Source organism: Frankliniella occidentalis, unplaced genomic scaffold (genome assembly GCF_000697945.3).
Source record: "Frankliniella occidentalis isolate FOCC.00 unplaced genomic scaffold, Focc_3.1 Scaffold119, whole genome shotgun sequence".
Taxonomy (NCBI): Eukaryota; Metazoa; Arthropoda; class Insecta; order Thysanoptera; family Thripidae; genus Frankliniella; species Frankliniella occidentalis.
Window position 1 is genome coordinate 709,747 of NW_026267247.1, and position 19,408 is coordinate 729,154.

The window sequence follows — 19,408 nt, forward strand, 5'->3', positions numbered from 1 at the left end:
GATTGTGTCGATTATTGTCTCTGATTGTTTCAGATTGTTGGGTCAATATTGGGACATAATTTTAAAAATTGTGTCATGATTGTGTGTGATTGTTTTAGATTGGGTGTGATTGTTTTAGATTGGGTGTGATTGTTTTAGATTGGGTGTGATTGTTTTAGATTGGGTGTGATTGTGTGGATTGTGTGTGATTGTTTCAGATTGTGTATGATTGTGTGTGATTGTTTTAGATTGTGTGTGATTGTGTGGATTGTGTGTGATTGTTTCAGATTGTGTATGATTGTGTGTGATTGTTTCTGATTGTTTCAGATGGTTGAATAAATATTGTGATATATTTTGCAACATTGTGTCAGATTGTGACCTGATTGTGTGTGATTGTTTCGTGATTGTGTGTGATTGTTTCGTGATTGTGTGTGATTGTTTCGTGATTGTGTGTGATTGTTTCGGATTGTGTGCGATTTTTTATGATTGAGTGTGATTGTTTCATGATTGTTTCTGATTGTTTTTCCCGATGTACACATATTGTGTCCAGTTCCACACCCCTCGGGCAAGATAGGGAATTTACACTTGCCTAAGCTCCCTTGTCAGCATGAGAGAAGGGCGCCCTGGAGAAGAAGCTTTAAAGAGCCGAATACCCGCTTTTCTAACCGGAAAACCGAAAGGCTCGTAAAATTTTTATCTTTCGATGTCAGCCTGCAGCCCATCGCATTCCTGAGTGATTTTCCAATGACGTGGTCTTTGCCGCGTAGTTCTGCGATCAAAACTACGCTTTCCCTCGCGCACTAATGATATGTACCGTCTTCCGAAGACCAGTACTAAGTTCCACAAGGCAATCGGATTCTTCGTCAGTTTAGTTTCAAGAAAAAAGCTGAGGCCCTTTCACCTGAAAATTTACAGCGTGCTAAGTACCACTCGGCTTCGCGACAGCCATACGAGATGGGATCTTACTTCAATTAGTCGCTGAGCTGGCCGAGCCAAGTCTCCCACACCGCTAATAGACGTTGAGCCGTCAGACGACATTTCTCGAGTGTAGTTGATGTACTTCAAGGCAGCTTCTGGGATCGTTGAACACGGTTGTAGGTAAACGAAATCGAAGGTGTATCGAGTCGCAGACTGCAGATGAGAGTAACAAAAACAACACTGTAAATCAGAGTGTAATAAAGGGGCAGGTCACCTTAATCTAGAGCTGTAATGCGGTCCCACTTTTGACGCGCACCTCGGGACCGGACATCAGCGGGTTCCAGTGAACCAGGCACCGCACTGGGACTGGGTGGAGGGGGGAACGTAGAGCCGCACCGGCGGAACCGGGAAGAGCGACGTTAAATGTCGGAAGGCAAGGAGAAACTAATGGTAGGCGGGTCCATCTAGAAAGGATAGCTTAAATGGAGAACGTGCTGCAGCGCCCGTGACCCCCCTCCTCAAAATGTTTTGGCACGCTCTGCAGGCCCTACTATGAGGCTGATTGCAGAAAATTTGGTATCGACGGAATCGGAAAGGTGTGAGGATGGGCTAGTTGACGACAAAATTGAAAAAACTAACCGGGGTGTGGCCACTGTCCGCATCCGCTGCAGAAGCTGGTACAGTAATTTGGACCCGCCCAACGATCACACTAGCCGGCCGGTTCCGGTTATCTCCTGCGCGGCCGGCCGGCCCCTCCTCTCGCCCGCCCGACCCAGTGGCCCCGTCGCGCAGGTAGCCACCTCCTGCAGTGGATGGACAGCGGACGCCGACGATTTAGGCCCCACTAGGCCCCACTCCGGTTAGTCCTTTCAATTCTCTGTCGTCAACTAGCCCATCCTCACACCTCTCTGATTCCGTCGATACACCAAATTTTCTGCAATCGGCCTCATAGTAGAGCCTGCAGAGCGTGCCAAGCACTCACGGGCGCTGCAGTACGTACTCCATTTAAGCTATCCTTTCGAGGGTCCACAGAGGATCATACATAAAGTACATGTTTTTGGGCACGTTTTAAAGACTTTTCTGGAAGCAAACTATCAAACGTTTTGTTCAGAAAGACACAATTCAAGAGAGGGAAAACTATCCTGATGTCTGAAATGTCTGGCGTGCAGTGCATCGAGGGTTAAAAATAATCCAAATTCAGCAAATTTTTCGAACTGACCCCCTTAAACCTAAAGTTAGTGTCTGCTACCTGCTACAGTAAATCCCTCCCGTTCTGCTGCACATGAAATTTTTAGCTCAGTTCTTTCAACCTCCAGGACTGAAGGACTGACATGTCCATCCCGCAACTAATAGAGAATTAGCAAGCCATTCAGCTACCAATTTAAAAAGACTTATTTGACTTTCGAACTCTTCATCATACCTTTCCGGTGGCCTTTCTCGCAAAGACATTCCTTGAAAACAGCAAGGTGATTGCCAACAGGGTACTAGTCCTCCACGAAACTGAATGGAAGACCATGGCGCCACGCAGCAGGCCACCTACCGATCTTTTCACTGTTCCGGTATAACATGGACCCGGTTAGCCTGGGTAAGGACGAATGAATTACATAGGAATACAAGAACGTGCAGCAGCCAGCAGCCCGTAGTGGCTAAGCGTTACTAGTTAGTGTGCTAAAATTCTCAGACGTTGCGTTTAAAAGAACATATAGTACACTGTAATGCAAAGTGTGATACTTGTCACACAAAGGAAACCCCCCTATTGGTTTGTTGCTCAGGAGCAACAGCCCCAGGGGGTACTTTGGTACTCCTTGTAGGGGAAGCGCGAGTCCGGAGGTATGACTTTTGTGTTTAGCCACATGGTCTAGCATCGGGTCGCACATTAAAAATGATATCTTGGATTTCAAGCGATCTACTTGGTTTTCAAGACAGTTTTCAAGGAATCTACTTGAATTCCAAGATGTTCTTTTTACCGTGCGGTCCGACCCAGGTGAGTAGGTCATGATAGTGGCTACTGTGGCCGCGAGAAGCGCCAGAGAAGTTTGTTGCGCTAGAGCAACAAAAACTGTAGGGGGGAGACGTAAGTCTTGACTTGCGCCTCTCCTATTGAAGAGACTGGTCTAGCAAAGTGACGTAAGTCAGCTATCAGCTCAAATACTGATGGTACAACAAAAATAATTTTTGGGATGTATTTGTGACATGCCTGTGACATTCTATGGAATGCCACAGACTTGTAAAGCTGATGATTTTTTTGTACTATGCTGGTCATGGTCCGTAATGGCGTCAAAGATACGTATATATTTTTACAGTATCGCAAACAGTTATTATTACACTTTCAAAATTTCAGACCACAGAATCTTTTTTTGTTGGTGTCTACCATAACAAAGAAGACATTTTTTATTTTTGTGAAGGAAAGGAATTTTGACAGTGTATTTTGACTATTAAAGCGTACCGCGCAATCCTCTTTTCGCCGTTGTGTCCGCAATTTACTCCGGTCGCCAGTACGAAGTCGACCCACTAGACACCGGCTACGGCTTGCGGCTCGCAGGTTCTCCACCCTCGCCCTGCCCTGATTCCCGTCGGACTCAAGTTCGATGTTCGATGCCGAAGTGTGGTTACACTGATAAAAAGATTACGGGCTGGTTGGTAGCTTCGCAATGTTTTTACAGTGTAACCCAATCTCGTGGTTAATCGCGGTAAAAGACGTAACTGCCGTATAATTGGTACGTTTTACCAGAAATGATTTTAATATGCACGGTTTTATCTATACTTTGAACATTATTTAAGCTAATCAAAGGAACGTATGTTTTGTTCCGATCAGAGCCTGATTCGGAACCGGAACTGGAGGACAGTGCAGAGTATGATGCTGACTACACTCCGGAAATTCAGGCCACTGCTAAGAATGCAGACGTAGGACTGCTTTTACAAAATGCCCCCTCTCAAGAAGATCTGGAGCGACTGGCGTTCAATTTGGACAGAGCAAAGATAAGCACTTCCACTGCATTCCGGACAGTGGCGTCAATGTGTAAGCTTGCTAATATCGACATCAGCACTTTGAGCGTAAGCATGAGCTCCCTCTTCCGTTTGCAGGTAGCTACGCGCAACAAGCAGGCAACGGCTATTCGCAAGGCTTTCAACCCTTCTGGACCACTTAATGTCTACATGGATGGCAAGAAACTCCAACCCCTTTATGGGAAGGGTGAAATTGTGGAACGCCAGCCTGTTTTAGTCACAGGTAAGATATGAACCGACCGGGCGTCCTGAAGAGCACAGGGCAGTGTTGCAGGTCTGCCTACTCACTCTGGCCGTAAGGCGCCACTGACACCATGGCCCCGAGAGTAGGCAGACCCGCAACACTGCCCTGTTCTCTCCAGGACACCCGGTTGCAGGTGCATCTTTGCGCGTGCCATAATGTTGCGGGTGACTGGCCCTGTCCCGGCCTGTGGTGGCGGCCGTGCCGCCGCCGCCCCGTGCTTTCCCGTCCCGAATCTCGGGTAGAGGGGATAGGGAAGACTCACCCGGAACACTCACACTCGGACGCATGACCTACGTCCCTTATGCCGAAATAATTTTTATTATTCTAGGTAAAGGTATATCTCAACTGTTGAGCTCGAGTGTTTTGCCAGGAGGCACTGGAAAGGACATCGCCAGAGGTGCTCCACCAGGTATAAACCTATGGCATTGGCGACAAAGTAAGGTTTGTTTGCTCTGACACAACAGCCTCAAACACTGGCTGCCACAGTGGGGCAGTCACAGTCAGGCATATTGAGGAGGGGCTCGGCGGGAGAGTCATTTATCTGGCTTGTAGGCACCACTCTCTCGAAATAATTCCTAAACGGTTATTCGAAGAGTTAGTGGAAACGTCTTCAAGCCCTGATATTGGCGTTCTCTGGGCTATCTGAGCGGGCCACTAGAATGACGGCACGTTCCAGAAGAGCCGCCAGGTGCGCTGCAGGCGACTGTTGCCGGGCGAGGAGAGAAGGGACGAGACGAGCAGGATACCGCTCCCATCCTCTCCCTCCTCCTCTTATTGGGGACAGCGGGGACACTTCATATGAATCCATAGAGGAAGTGCAGTAGTACATTTGCGTGAGAGAGAAACAGCCCTGCCTGTATATCTGTGTCTATCGACGTACGTAAGGTCCGGAGCAAAGAAGCTATCACAGAACTGCATGCCCTGGGCCTGGGCATCTCAGCCCGCAGAGTGTACGAAATTACTTCATCCCTGTGCCATCTTACCGTGAAGCGAGCAGAAGAGCAAGGTTTCATGTGCCCACCTGAGCTCCGCCGTGGACTCTTCACCATCGCCGCCCCTAAACAACACGTGAACCACAACTCGTCTTGCTCCACTGCACAAGGTTCATTCCACGGTACGGGCATCTCCGTCTTCAGGATCCCAACAAACCAGTGTCCTGGAGAGCCTCGCGCGTTCCAGACATCGTTAGCGGGCGTCCCCCAAACCCTGACTAACCTTCTAAACCTGCCGGAGAATTACGCGGTTGTGCCGAGCGTCATCCTGAAGTCTCGAAAAGATGGGACGGGAGGGAAAACCGCTGGTTGAACCACGTAAGAGATGTAGTGCTAGGTGGTGAATACGGACTCGACTTCTCGTGGGAGGCATTCCACGCAACGTACACTTCGTGTGAAAGTAACACACAGCCGATTTTAAACACACTCCTTCCCCTATTTCACGAGGTGTCTGAAACGCCCTCTAAGGTTAAACACGGTTTCACCACAGTGACAATGACAACTAGTATAGTAAATGCCGTCCAGAAACCTGTCATGTGCATGGACCAGCCTCTCTACGCCCTGGGAGAAATAAATACAGTGGAATTGGCCTCAGACCTACGGTGAGGACAATATGGTGCTTTTGATGGGGGGGGGGGCTTCACATCAAGCAAGCATTTTTCCGTCTGCTTGGATCTCTGATGGACGAGTGTGGGTGGGCTGAGATAGCTGCGCAGGCTGGCATCGAATCAGAAGTAGGTGCTGAAGCTTTGCTTAAAGTTAAACACACGCCATGACCAGTACGCGTCCTTGCAGGTACAGTTGCAGTCGTTGCAGTTTCTCTAGTTAAGACGGCAGCGCAAAAATAAATTAACAATTTCGTTGTAGTTTTTTTCAGACTTCTTTTAAACAAAACGTGGACTTGTTGATACAAAATTTTCTCGAGCGGGGAATCCTTTCCTTGAAACAGGATTAGAGCTTATTAATATTCGCACAAGAGACGTTCTTGGGCCTGACGCCGTAAAAGCCGTAACAATGGTGGAATCGGAAGGTGTTGCCGCATTCTCTTATTTTGTTAGTGAGAGACTCATCACAAAAACACGCTCCCTATTTGACCCATTGAAGAAAAACAACCGCAAGGTGTTAACATCAAATTGAAAAAACATTCAAGGGAATTCTAAACAAATCAAGAGTCTCCAGATCGATGTACAGCTTTTCCTGCAGCTGTATATTATGAGTGAGCGTCGTCAACTAGATCTAAATGTGTTTGGTTTGTTTTCGTACGAGAACCAAGTTTGCCCGCCCCGTCAGCAAGGGCAGGGATTTGAGACTGCCTGAGAGCAAGAACGACAGTCTCTCTTTAATGATTGATGAAGTTTTTCATGCTGCAGACGCACACGAAACACGCGATTGTCTTGTTTTCGACGCTAGCATCATTTCCCACGTGTGGCCTCTTCGGAAATCGGCAAAATTTTCCGAGTAGTGGCACAAGGAAATCCGTCCAAACCTGATGGGCTAGTCAGCAGGCCTCCGGAAACACCAACTTGATTTAGCCTGGGGCCAAGACTCGCCGTCTATTCTGAAGAGGGCCACAAGAAACAAAAGGAGAAGCAGTGGCACAAAAAGGCAAGTTTTGCGTAATACCTTTAGTCCCCAAAATCGGAAAAGGTTTCTACAAAACGACGAAAATAAATCTGGCCTTTGCGATCTGCTTGCAGAGTATTCACTGTCCTTGTCTCCAGAAATACTCGTTGTAACTAACATCGAAAGTAAGTTTGCTGTATCACAGTCTACTGGAATTCAGTGGACTTCCCTGCCAATTGGAAGGGGCTGTCACTCGCCTTATTCTCCACGCAGCAGATGCAGCACGTAATGGCTGAATACATGGTAATAAGAACTGTCGACTCGGATTTTCTCGTTTTGGCAGTCTCTTATTATTTCGAGCTCCGTGAAATTGGGGCGAACAAGATTTGGATTCATTTTGGCGTCGACAAGCACAGAAGATGTTTTGAAGTCCACGAGAAAGCAAAGAAGCAAGGGAAGGGCAAAGCAAATGCTCTACGAGGTTTCCCTACCTGCATCGCAAGTTCTTTGAATCTCAGAGCAAAAAAAAAAAATCGACCGCTCATTTTGTTGACGAGTGTATGATTGTTGATCGCTTCTCGGCCTTTTGGCTAAGATCAAAGTGTGATCGAAGACCAGGACCCCAACACCCGGCTCCAGGACTTCTCTACCATCTGCCTCTCCGGTCCTTAGGCGGGAAAAGGAGAACTGCACTGTGCATAACACCGCGGTTCTGCCTTAGTACCTACGCCTTTGGACTTGGAGGGGTGGCAACGCCGACTTGTGGAGAGTGGTGGGACGCACTCTCTAGCTCACTTCGACTGGGCAGCAGGTCGGCCGGTGGGCGCGCCCCTGAGAAAGGCCGTCTCCCGCATAAAGCGTTGAGCTGTAAGTCGGGGCGCAAGATTATACCGTGCCCCGCAGCCATCCGGTAGTGATCCAGAGCGCGGTCGTTAAGTTGAGCCGCAGCACCAGTGTGGTGCACTGACCCTATCGTGATCCCACACTCCACCTGTGGGCGGGAAATCCAAAGCGGCGGCAAGCCCAGGGAAGTTCACGGCTGGCACCGCAGGTGCCGAGCCTCACACCTACCTGGTGCTGCTCTGGAACCCGAACGCGTGGGAGACCCCACCTGGGGAGAAGTTCCTCATCTGCCACTACAAGATCTTCGAGAAGCGACCTGAAGCCATGGACTCCCCCCGACCGGTTCGGCGAGAGACTGCGGCCCAAGCCTCCCAGGACTACCAACTTGTCGTCGTCACTGAAGACGGCGACTTCGGGGAGGCCCTTGGAAACGACGACCTGTGGTGCATCGACTACTGGACCAAGGATGAGAAGTGGTTCTGCGTCTTAGAGGAAGAGTCGGTCCAAACTGCCAACTCCAAGGACGCCTACCTAATTCTCGAACGCATTGCCAAGGACATCAAGAAGGAGATCCCCTACGATGCCTCACTGATCCACAGCTATAACCCAACTAGAGGAGACCAAAGCCGCCTGGTGGTAGTCTCCTCCATCCCCGAATTCATCGAGGATCAAAACATCTGCGCTGCCATCAGAGCTCACGGGCTCTCGGTGGAAGCCTGGGAGGAAGCGAGCATCACCAACACCTGGGAGGACTCCATGCTCTACAAACTAGCCTCGGGGGATACCCGAAGCCTCCTCATGGAGGTCAAAGGCGCACCTGTGTGCCGTCCAGACAGCATCACAGTCCTTGGCATTCATCTCCGGGTGCAAGACTACATCGGGCCTGTCGCTGCCGACTACGAACGCGAGAGGCAAGTTGAAATCAAGCTCCTACAGCAGGACCTCTCGGAGGGCGAGCCGCGGCTGGGCCCCGGCACCGTCATCCAGCCGGCCGCCCTGCCAAAGCATTCTATTGGCACCCAGACTACAGCGGGGGAACGGCCGGTGGCGGCGGCTCCCGAAGCCAAGACGCCACCCAAAGTCACCGCCAGGAGAAGTCACCACAACATCGACCAATGCTTCAGATGTATGGAGTGGACGAAGCATCGGTCACCTGATTGCACCTCACCCCCTCGGTGCCGCCTCTGCGCTGGAGCACACCTTTCCCGAGTGTGCCCGGACAGATCGAAGAGGCTGTGTGCCCTCTGCGGGGGCAAACACGCAGCATCTTCGAGAATATGCCCAATGAGACCACCTATCTTTTCGTCTCCGGTCTCGGGCTCACCACGACGGCCCTTCCTACCAACATCCCTCAGCCCGGTTCTGACATCGGAACTGAGAAAGCTCATCGTCAACACCGTCACCGATCCCATCAGACATGCCCGCCATCCTGGATGAACGGCGTGTCTCCAAGACCACTGAGGTCTTAAGCTGCCCTGCTGTGCTATGTTATTGTTTATTACTGTTAACTCTGTTTTCTTTAAACCTGTTTTATATTTGCCCTGGCTAATAATGTTGACATGCAGTGCAACATACGATTGTTATTAAAACCTTTCTTCTGTATCTCGGCCTGCGCCGCATATGTTCTTGTAAAAGAATGAAATACACATATCTGATTTCAAGATCGATTTATTTAGCAGATGATACCTTAAAAACCCTTTCACTAAATATAAAGAATATATATGTAACATTAAGGTGCCAGCTAGCTTTCACTCTCGGTAAGGACAGAGAACCAAGCGCAGACCAGAAAACAATTTCTTTGGCGCTAGAGGAATCAGTGAGTGGCTGCCTCGCTGGGTGTCGCTTCAGACCCTACCCATTACCCTGCCTAACAATACCAGGCTCCCCGTCCCCCTGTCGCTGTACAACAATACTAGCCCACCGACGCCGGCCGCCCTGCCCACGCCCTGTCTCCTCAACGCCTCTCGTACGCCGATTTACAAAATTGTCGGTAACATGCAAACAGAAACAAATGACAACTGAGAGAAATTTGGAAAACAGACCTGTTCTGAAACTTGTATCATCTGCTTTCAAGATACATCCTTGATTTAGATTTTTTAAGAGGGCAGACCTGTGAATTGAGTGGTTTGGGAAAATAGTCACCACACACAAATAACTACACACCGCATCAATTTAGGATTAAATGTGTATTAAAAGCATAGATGGACGCTAATTTTGCCGTTGGCGCCGGTGCGCGCACTCTCAAGAAACATATCCATCTTCGGCTCCAACTGGACGACGCAGTCCCTTTCGGTGTGCACGATTGTGTTGCAACGGATTGGTCTGCGACTGTCAACAAAATTGCTACTTACTCTAAAAAGATGCCGCTAGTGGTTGAACTAACTGTTTTTTGTTTTCTTCAAATTTGGAAATGCGAGTACTCGAAAAAAATCATACCGCTAAAATACGAAAAAAAATTGAAAATTTGTTATGTCCATTGTGTTTATGTTGTTGTTTTTTTTCGATTACTCCCATTTCGAAGTTTGCAAAACCCACCAGGTCACCCACTAGCGGTATCTTTTAAGAGTAACTAGCAATTTTTTTGACCCGTCGGTTACGCTACAATCGTGCACACCGAGAATAACTGTTAGCTGAAGGCAAAGATTGGCATGTTTCCGCGTACTGGCGCCAACGGCAAAATTAGCGTCCATCTATACTCTTAAAACACCTTTAATCCTAAATCGATGCGGCGTGTCGTTTTTATGTAGTGACTGGTCTTGCAAACCCTTACATTTCACAGGTCTGCCCCCTTAACGGTGGAGGTATTGTGCAAACATACCTCTGAACCTTAAAAATCAATTCCAGAACCAAAAAGAATTCTACAGGCTGCTTTTCTTTTGTATCAACAACTTTCAACGTTTTGTTGAAGCTAGCGACCCCGTTGAATGTTATGCAGAGTGAATTTCTACTCTGCAAGTAGTTACCTTTACAGCACCAATTTTCAGAAGCCCCGATAGTAGAATTCACTTCCAATCGAGTGACTCTACAGCGGAGGACGTGCACGTACTCACTCAGCTGAGACAGCACTCTGTCATTACGTATCCTGCCCTTAATTAGAACAGGAAGCGTTGTGCGTTCCAGTCATGTTGGTTACGCCAAGGACAATTTTAGCTCTACACTGTGCGGCCGCACCTGAGATAGATATTTGACGTTTAATATTCATACATTATAAACTTCTGTAAATTTATTACAGACTTGCTCATTAGAGGACAGCGAAGTAAAACTATATTGTGGCTATACGTGCGCCAGAACACGTCTCGCGTAACAGGCTTCGCGATATCTCACGAAAAACTGTTACGCTGCAACGCGCCTGGCGTACACATAGCAAGACCTGCGGCGCTGACACCCGATACGAGTTAATGGGAGGGTATACGGGAATAGGGCCTTCCGGCACCAAAATTTGACATACTGACAGCATTTGTCGGGAAATTATCACTCTAAAATTAGGGACATGAAACTTCTGCTGTTCGATAAAGGTTTTCATTAAAAGTTCAAATTTTGACAGATTGTTAGGTAAAAATCAACGTTTTAGTGATACTAGGTGATCTAGGGACCCTTAAACCCAAAAGAGCATGTGGTTCGACCCTTAATGTGGGGTTTGAGTATTACTCCCTTAACAATTCCGTGACATGAAGCCTTTTTTTACGATTTAATAGACCATTTTGGCTTTTTCACGTTCTTTTCGTCAAGAAATGCCCCATAGCACCGAACCGGTGCTATATAGGGCAAAACGGACGAAATTTTCGTCCACAGACTTCTACTTAGGAGCCCATTTAAAGTAGTATTTAAAATAGTAAATTAATTTTGCGACCTGTGGTCTTAGTTTTTTTGTAAAATCAATTTTTGAGCTACAATGTTTATCTTTGAACTCGATCTGTCTTTTAATGATACCAAATGACCCCGAAATTCCAAGATCGCTATCTCAATTCTTTCTCGAGTTATCGTGCGGACAGACAAACAGACAGACAAACAAACAGAATTAACCTTTCACGGTCAGTGTAGTGATGGGCTTCGCTAATCGCTCAGCCCAAAAGGTTTGAGAGAGGAAAATGGCGGGAATGCGGAAAAGTATACTTTTTTAAAGATGTAGAATCAAGTCTTACTTTTAATTACGTATTTATTTTTCTTTCCTTTTTTTGAAGGTAATTACCTTTCCTAGAAATAGACTTGCTGGCAGCACTTAAATTGTACCCTATTGCGAGCAGCCCGCACATTGTACAGTTCGAATTGCCCTCGACGTAATCAACATTGGTGAAACGCAGAACGCTTCCTGTTCCAATTAAGAGCAGGATAGCTAATGACGGTGTGCTGTGCCAGCTGACTAGGTGCGCATCCTCCGCCATAGAGACACTCGAGTGGGGTACATATTTCTAGCAGGGCTCTCAAAGAATAAGTTTTTTAAAGGTAAATACAATACGTATTATAGAAAGACATTCTATTCTCCGCGTAGGGTCTGGTAGGGAAGGAAACACGTACTGACGACTACCTAAAGCGTTGTGCTGGGCGACCCGGGGCATCCTGATGACAAAAATTGTCAAACTTTCCCGGTTTGACATCAGTTTGCTGTCAATCTTGTGTGGGGACAGTTTACAAAATTGTGGTTTTCATAATCATCTATTGGTGACGAAATAATTTAATCGTGAATAAATAGTAACAAATTTGGTTTAATAAACCGTTTGTGACTAGTTCGTCTTCCAATTTTATTATCAAAGTGTCTTCATTTTGTGAATAAAATATGAAATGTCGTCTACCTGATAACACAGCGATCACTTATATTGCCATACATTTCCATGCGGGAAGTTTACTAAATTCTGAGTCAGACGAGGATTAGGGACTGCTGTTCTTCTACTTTTTAGTCTCCGAGCGTAGTTTTGTCATATATTTTTAATTTGTTGTATGACGAAACAATCACTCAACAAAATCAAACAAACGACCGAATAAATGACAAGATAAACGTATTCGTGTGGATGATAAGTCGATGTTGTCGACAAGTTTCTTTTCATTCCGCTTGAGTTTTGGGTCGTTAATTAGACATCATTTGTTGTCCTTAATTTGACGTCAAACTGACCACTTCTATGACGAATTAATTACAAAACAAACGGATAATAATGGCAAATCGACTTGTTTCGGGTCATTATTTAGAGATCATTTTTTGTCATTAATTTGTCGTCAAACTGACCACTTCTATGATCAATTAATTAGAAAAGAAACGCAAAATGGCAAATCGCCTAGACTGGCTCTGGCTGAGCTGAGCGGAAAAGAATGGATTTGTACATCCAAGAATTAGTTGCCACAACTAAGAAATCAGTTAAAATCGTGACTACTGATAAATAAGGTGTCGCAAAAGATATCTTTGTGCTCACAACCGACGTTTAGTTTGATAGAGCCGAAGCAATGTCATTTGCACTAACTGATCACTGTGATTCCCCCCAAATAATTTGGGTTAAATGTCAGAATAGACTTCTTCGTTCAGACACACGTTGTCCTTATTCACCCCAGTTATTCGTGTGTTAAAGTTAAGTTCTCAAAAGTTGGTTCTTGAGACTAACGCATCGTGTGCAGCAGTTGCCACCATACTTTCTGCGCACTAATATGCCTTACGTGTCGCGGCAAATGAAAAGTTGGCTTTCACACCAGAAATATTTGTTGAGAAACCGAAAAGCCCTTCAGTCGCTACTTCGCTGTAGATTTATTTCTGACTACCTATTATAATCATAAAAAACAAATTCATTTAGTACTCTGATGGCTATTCAATTTCAAAACAGCGGCTAAAGGGAAGTCCACCACAAAAATCATCTCCATGGAGGGAGACTTCACGCCACACAGTACGCGGTCACGTTGCAGGTGTAACGGAAGATGCCCAGCCTCTATCTCCACTGTCGCTGTCGAGACTGGCCGCGCAAAGACGGCGCCCGAAAATGTTGAAGCACCCACTATCGGCGGAGCATCTTCTTTGCCGATAGAGCGCGCTTTAACATCTTCGGGCCTTGTCTTTGCGCGGGCGGTCCCCCCAGTACCAATAGAATCCGGCTCAGTCGTGGTTCACCCTTAAGAGTGAGCCGCAGCGCGCGGATGCACGAAGTCATTCAAAGCCTACCCCCCGTGATAAAATGGGTCCTGTGCGCGCCGCGTGCGCGCCGCGTGCGAGCCGCGTGTGCGAGCCACGTGTGCGAGCCGCGTGCAAACCGCGTGCGCGCCGCGTGCGCAGCCTTTCTGTGCGCAATGAACTTGTGCCCCCCAGGATGTCGCCAGGATCGCCCAGAAATCTCCCCCGTCGGTATCCAGTGTCATCCTCGGGCTTTGACTTAGAATTTCGGGTGATAAGGGGGTCATCCTGGGGGTCGCGAGGTGTCGCCGGAATGGTGTCAACCTGCACAATCGAATGCCGAGGTCAGAAGTCCTGAACATACAACGGGGCCGGCGCCAGGATCACTTTGGCCTCCAAAATCCCACTCAAATTTTGTTGTCTTTGACGGGGGCCTCGTGGTACCCCCTCGTATCTCGCGAACCGTAGACCGCAGAGAGAAACGGACTTCAGCGCTGTGTTCAGCAGGTCCTGAACACCCGGAAGGCAAATGGCGAGGTGGTCCTCATGAGGACAAGCAACGGCGTCGGCGGAGGATTCCGCGCTGTGCGCACGGAAGTTGTGCACGGCATGTGCGCAACGACCACACCAGCGCGGACAGGGGGTGGCAAACTTGCGCACAAGTTCATTGCGCACAGAAAGGCTGCGCACGCGTCGTGCACGCGGTTCGCACGCGGCTCGCACGCGGCGCGCACGCGATGTGCACAGAATGCGCACGCGGCTCGCACGCGGCGCGCACAGGACCCATTTTACCACGGGCCTTACACGGTTGACTGCGCGCCCACGTCATTTTTGATACCAGTCCGAAGCTAATGATAACTCAAATTACGGCGGCCGAATTCCGCCTCTGGTATCGCGCACCGGTTACAACGTGTAGCAGCCCGGGTAAGGTCGCCATGACCGCCAGCGCCGCGCGCCGGTTAGAACGCGTTTGCCCTCCGGTTCCGCCCCTGCGACGCGTCTAAACCCGCCCGGGGCCGCCCGCGAGGTGGCCATCACTCCGCAAATTGTGATAGAAAACACCAAGACTCTATTGCAACGTGCACATAAGCAAGCAAGATGTCAGGAAGGCCGAGTGGTTAAGGCGGTAGACTTCTCGTCTGCCTCCCAGTATGGGATCGTGGGTTCGAATCATACTCCTGACTTTTTTTTTCAGCATTTCCATGCGCGCCCAGGAGGCATGCTGACACGCTCGTTGCTCGTTAGAATTTTCAGCGGTAAATCCTATCGCCCCCTTAAAAAAAGGGGCCGATACAAAACCGAGCCAAACGGACCATATTTTAGCCCACAGGGCTCTACTCTCACAAGTTACCCCTTAGGAGACTATTAAAAAAATCCCACTTCTTTGACCAACCCCTTTTTTTGTTACCCCCTCAGACCCAATCAGGGGTGGTTGCCAGGATTTGCACCAACCGTTTCGTTGTCCGGAAGTGACAACAATAATCCCCTGAAAATTTCAGACCTCTAGCTCACGTCCTTCTTGGGAAACGGACGGACGGACGGACGGACGGACACAGGGGCGATGGCATAAGCCCGCTTATATAGCTTTTTAGCAAACGAGCGGGCTAAAAATGGCGGCGGTTACAAGAAGGAATATTTACTACTAACCACCCCTTATGGTGTCAACGGGTGTTTCCGAAGATCACAAAAGGGTCCTAAAAGTTATTTTTTTATGGTCTGCCAAGGAGTATCTCGTCAAAGCAGAAACCTTTGAACTAAAATTTCGTCCGTTTGGCTTTATCGCTGCTTGTTCCTTATCCCATTAGTCTTATGCGAGGTTTTATGGCATGGCTTCTTCTCAAGGCCATTTTCATGATTTTTTATTTTTTTTTAATCAAGTGGAAAATTGATATTGGTCGTCAATCTACATTTTAAAGAAAATGTAGCTCAAACATCGAAATTTTGACAAAAACTAGATCCCCGAGCTACACCAACAATGAGCCGCATAAATTAGTTATTTCTTTCGACCCTTCCGTGCATTCTTTCGTATAATCGCCAGGCAAAAGTTGTTCAAATGCACACTAACAGTATTTGTATATTTTATTCGCACGGATTCAAGCAATCAATTTTTTGCACTCATTTCTGTGTTAATTTGGACTTTTTCCTGTGTGCGAAATCGTACATTTTTGCTCACAAATTCGTGAAAAACAAAACGTAGGTTTAAGTTCACGCGAACATTTGCGCAAAAAGAAGCTAATACATTTAGAGCGCAAGCGAGCTGATGGGAAATAACGAACCTTTCCTTTAGCTGTGAAATAAAATGTCGTTGGTTTGAGTTCAGGCTAGGGAATGGTACCGGGAAAAATAAGAAGGAAAAAAACATGACAATGAAAACTTTACTTTTGTTTATTCCCGAGACTCTTTACAAAGCTGTGAGGCCTAATACCACGAAAAGGCATATTTTACGTGGTTTGTACTACCTACCAATACCAATACCGTCCGGCCCTACACCTGCTACCAGGACTGAGGTAGTTTTGGACAATGACAGGGAGGCAGCGCCAGTCGATACGAATCGAAAGCGAAAGTTGTCTACTTGTCTGCTCTGCCCTCCAGGAATATACTATTCTGCATGCAGTTTGATTTCTGAATTCCACTTTTGGTGGGTAATAATAGAATATAGGGGGAAGGGGGGGGGATATTTTCTTTTCACAGGAGTCCTTATTTATCTTCGTTACTATGCAACATAGCATTCCTGACTTATATGGGCCAATCCCTCAGGAGCTAAGTTAGCGGTTATTGGACAATCTGGGCAAATAATCAGCTCTTAACCGCTGATTGTGTTAGGAAATTTATTTCTCACTCCGGTAATAATAAATGCTTTTTGATCTCTATTTTCCCTAAGTAACTCTCTTACTTTTGAAGATGATGTTTTTTATTTTATCATGCAGACCGTTAAGCACACCTCATGCAAGCGAACAAGCTCAGCGGGGCTGTGCAAACGGATAAATTGCCATTAAAGACCTTCGTTCTGGATAAGAGTGCTCTTTTAAGTATTCATGTGCTTTATTTAGGTGTAATATACAAAAAATCGTTTTTTCCGAACTTCTTGTTGTTTTTTTGTGTTTTTTTTTCGTTTTTTCTTCGGTTTTAAAAAAACGTTTTTTTTCTTCCCTAGTTCAGGCCAACTCGTCCCGGCCAACTCGCACCCAGCTTAATAGGGTACTCCGGGGCTCGGCTAGACCGGAAGGAGAAGAACAAAAATCGTCGGGCCAGTCGGGCGCCGGGAGGAGCGGGGAACTGCCCCCACCCTGCCCCGCTCCTCCCCGCGCCCGACGATTTTTGTTCTTCTCCTTCTGGTCTAGCCGAGCCCCGGGGTACCCTTTAGGTTCAAGGTTATCTCGTCCTATAATTCTATTTGTCCCCGTCCAGTGCTTATTCGTCCAAAAGTCTATATATTGTTTAGAATTGCAGGCAGGGATGTTGTTCTTGCCATCTTTTCAATTCAATATTCAAGGGCTGGTGTAAGATGTCACAGTTTTGATCATTTTTAACTCTTTAAGGTATTAGAAAAACACAAAATTATGACTTGATATTTCTTACAGCACAGAATAATAACAATAGGATATATGATTATTCTACTCTAAAAAACTTTTTTGGGGGCATGCACTCAAGGGATTCAGGATTCCAGAGTATTTTCACTAGAAATTGTAGACAAAACTCCAAAATATATCGTCACAAATTTTCGAACCGTAGCTGAGAACGTGTTGCGCAAGGATTACTCTTTGCAATCATTGGAATTCCCAGTTCTGGAAAAATAGCATTCAAATGAGACCGATCAGAACCAAGCCTAAAACTCAAACCTGTCAAATTTTAAAAATAGTTTTTTAAGTGCTCATATCGATTTTGTAACTAGGCCTAATAACGGACGCCCGCCGGACCGAGTCCAAAAAATACTTCAGTAAAAGATAACCTTGAGACTAAAAGCCCTGCGTACGAATTGCTCAGGGACAAGGAGGCCACCACTCTTGAAATCATGTGTCCGCAAGCGATGGAAAGTTCAGCTGTTAACTAATTTCTCAACAATTCGTCCTCACCCAGGCTAACCACGTCCATGTCGTAACGCAACAGCTAAAACCGGTAGATGGCCTACTGCTAGCTGCCAAACACGTTGATTCGACGCCATGGACTTGCATTTAGCTTCGTGCAGGAGTAGGATCCTGTTGGCAATCACCATCTTATGTTCAAAGAATGTCCTTGCGAGAAAAGCTTCAGGGATGGTATGACGATACGTTCAACTGGTCGTGTCTGAATAACTTCATAAAAACCGACGCACGCTCACCCTTATTGTACTTTCTTGTAGTGAAAAACGAGATTGGCCGCGATACGAGACTGCTCTCCTACGACAGGGTGTTAATAAAAGAACCTTCACGTCTTATCATTTGCGAGAATGCTGTGCTTTCACCTCGTTACAGATTTTTTGCTGCCTTTTCTAGCATTAAAGCGGGCTTATGCAACCGGTCTCGTGTCCGTCCGTCTATCGTCCGTGTAGTAGGAAGGAGATAAGCTAGAGGTCTACAAATTTCAGGGTATCTCAGGGGTCACTCCTGGACAACGAAACGCCCTGTGCAAATCCTGGGTATCTCCCCTAAAGGGATTAAAGAAGGTATCAAAGAAAAAGTGTTAGTGTTATCAGACTAGACCCAGAAGAAGTTAAATATACCTCCAGGCATATTTTGAAATGACTCCGAACGTGTCCGTAATGATCTCACTATAATTACTCATAGAAGGGAAGGAGCTTGTGAAGTACAACAAAAAAACCAAATAAGTATTTTTAATTTTTTTTTGCATGGGAGTGTACACATTTTATTAATGATGTGCCACCATTAAATAAGCCCACTCTTCTGCTTAGAAGAAAATTTTGAACCGACGTCATACTTCTCAGACAAAGGAAAAAATGAAAATATTTCTGTTTTTGGCCATTTTGGTAAGAAAAACTCCTTTTTGTGTATAAACGGTGAGAGCCAAACAGACGACATTTAAGCCCAAAGGGTTTTTCTTTCACGATTTACCCCTTTCGCAGACCATCAAATACTTTGTAAAAACAATATATTTATTATTGGGCTACTTTTGTGAGAGAAACTCTCTTTAGCGTCTCAATGGTGAGAGATAAAGCCAAACAGACGACATTTTAGCCGAGAGGGCTCTGTTTTCGCGATTTACCCTTTAAGAGACCATCAAGTATTTTCTAAAAATAACATTTTTATTTTTGGGCCACTTTTTGTGAGAGAAACTACCTCTAGCGTCTCAACCACGAGAGATAAAGTCCAAACGGACGAAATTTCAGTCGAAAGGGTTCTACTTTTACGAGTTACCCCTTAGGAAACAAGGCAAAAAATTTTTTTCCCCACTTCTTGGACCAACCCCTATTTCTTTGTTAGACCCTCAGACCCACTCAGGGGTGGTTGCCAGGATTTGCACCAACCGTTTTGTTGTCCAGAAGTGGCATCAATCTCACCCTGAAAAATTCCTCTAGCTCCCGTCCTTCTTGAGGAACGGGCAGACGGACAGGCAGACAGACACAGGTACGATGGCAAAAGCGCACTTATGTAGCTTTTAAGCAAAAGAGCGGGCTAAAAAGCGTATCTGACATAGCCGCGTCCTGACCCCTCAAGATGAAACGCTCTATAACGAGCGCATCGCCCTTTAGAGGAGCCGCATCCACCTACTGAGGGCCGGGCACCGGGGGTCTGGCCATGCATTTCAAATATTGCTGAAGTGATAAGCGGTGCTATCGGTCAT

The 19,408-nt window shown here is 46.7% G+C and overlaps 2 protein-coding genes across 4 annotated transcripts in view; one reads left to right on the plus strand and one right to left on the minus strand.

Annotated features, from left to right (window-relative positions):
• The window catches only part of LOC113210422 (uncharacterized), a 26,218-nt gene extending 15,603 nt beyond the window's left edge, over nt 1-10,615 (minus strand). For 2 of the 3 annotated variants that reach the window (XR_008011471.1, XM_026428408.2), the window contains exons 1-3: nt 10,509-10,615; nt 2,318-2,478; nt 946-1,110 (exon numbers count right to left, since the gene is read on the minus strand). Coding sequence is in view for 2 of the 3 variants with exons in the window: in XM_026428408.2 (XP_026284193.1) it covers nt 946-1,110; nt 2,318-2,413 (261 nt within the window). In the remaining variant the exon portion in view is untranslated. The remainder of the gene's footprint in view (nt 1-945; nt 1,111-2,317; nt 2,479-10,508) is intronic. The other variant, XM_052270363.1, reaches the window with a different exon arrangement.
• Nucleotides 10,616-11,862: 1,247 nt separating this feature from the next.
• Nucleotides 11,863-19,408, plus strand: part of LOC113210423 (uncharacterized) — a 22,175-nt gene continuing 14,629 nt past the window's right edge. Inside the window, exons 1-2 of the mRNA XM_052270362.1 lie at nt 11,863-11,988; nt 17,708-17,886. Of these exons, the coding sequence (XP_052126322.1) occupies nt 17,791-17,886 (96 nt within the window). The 5' untranslated portion in view covers nt 11,863-11,988; nt 17,708-17,790. The remainder of the gene's footprint in view (nt 11,989-17,707; nt 17,887-19,408) is intronic.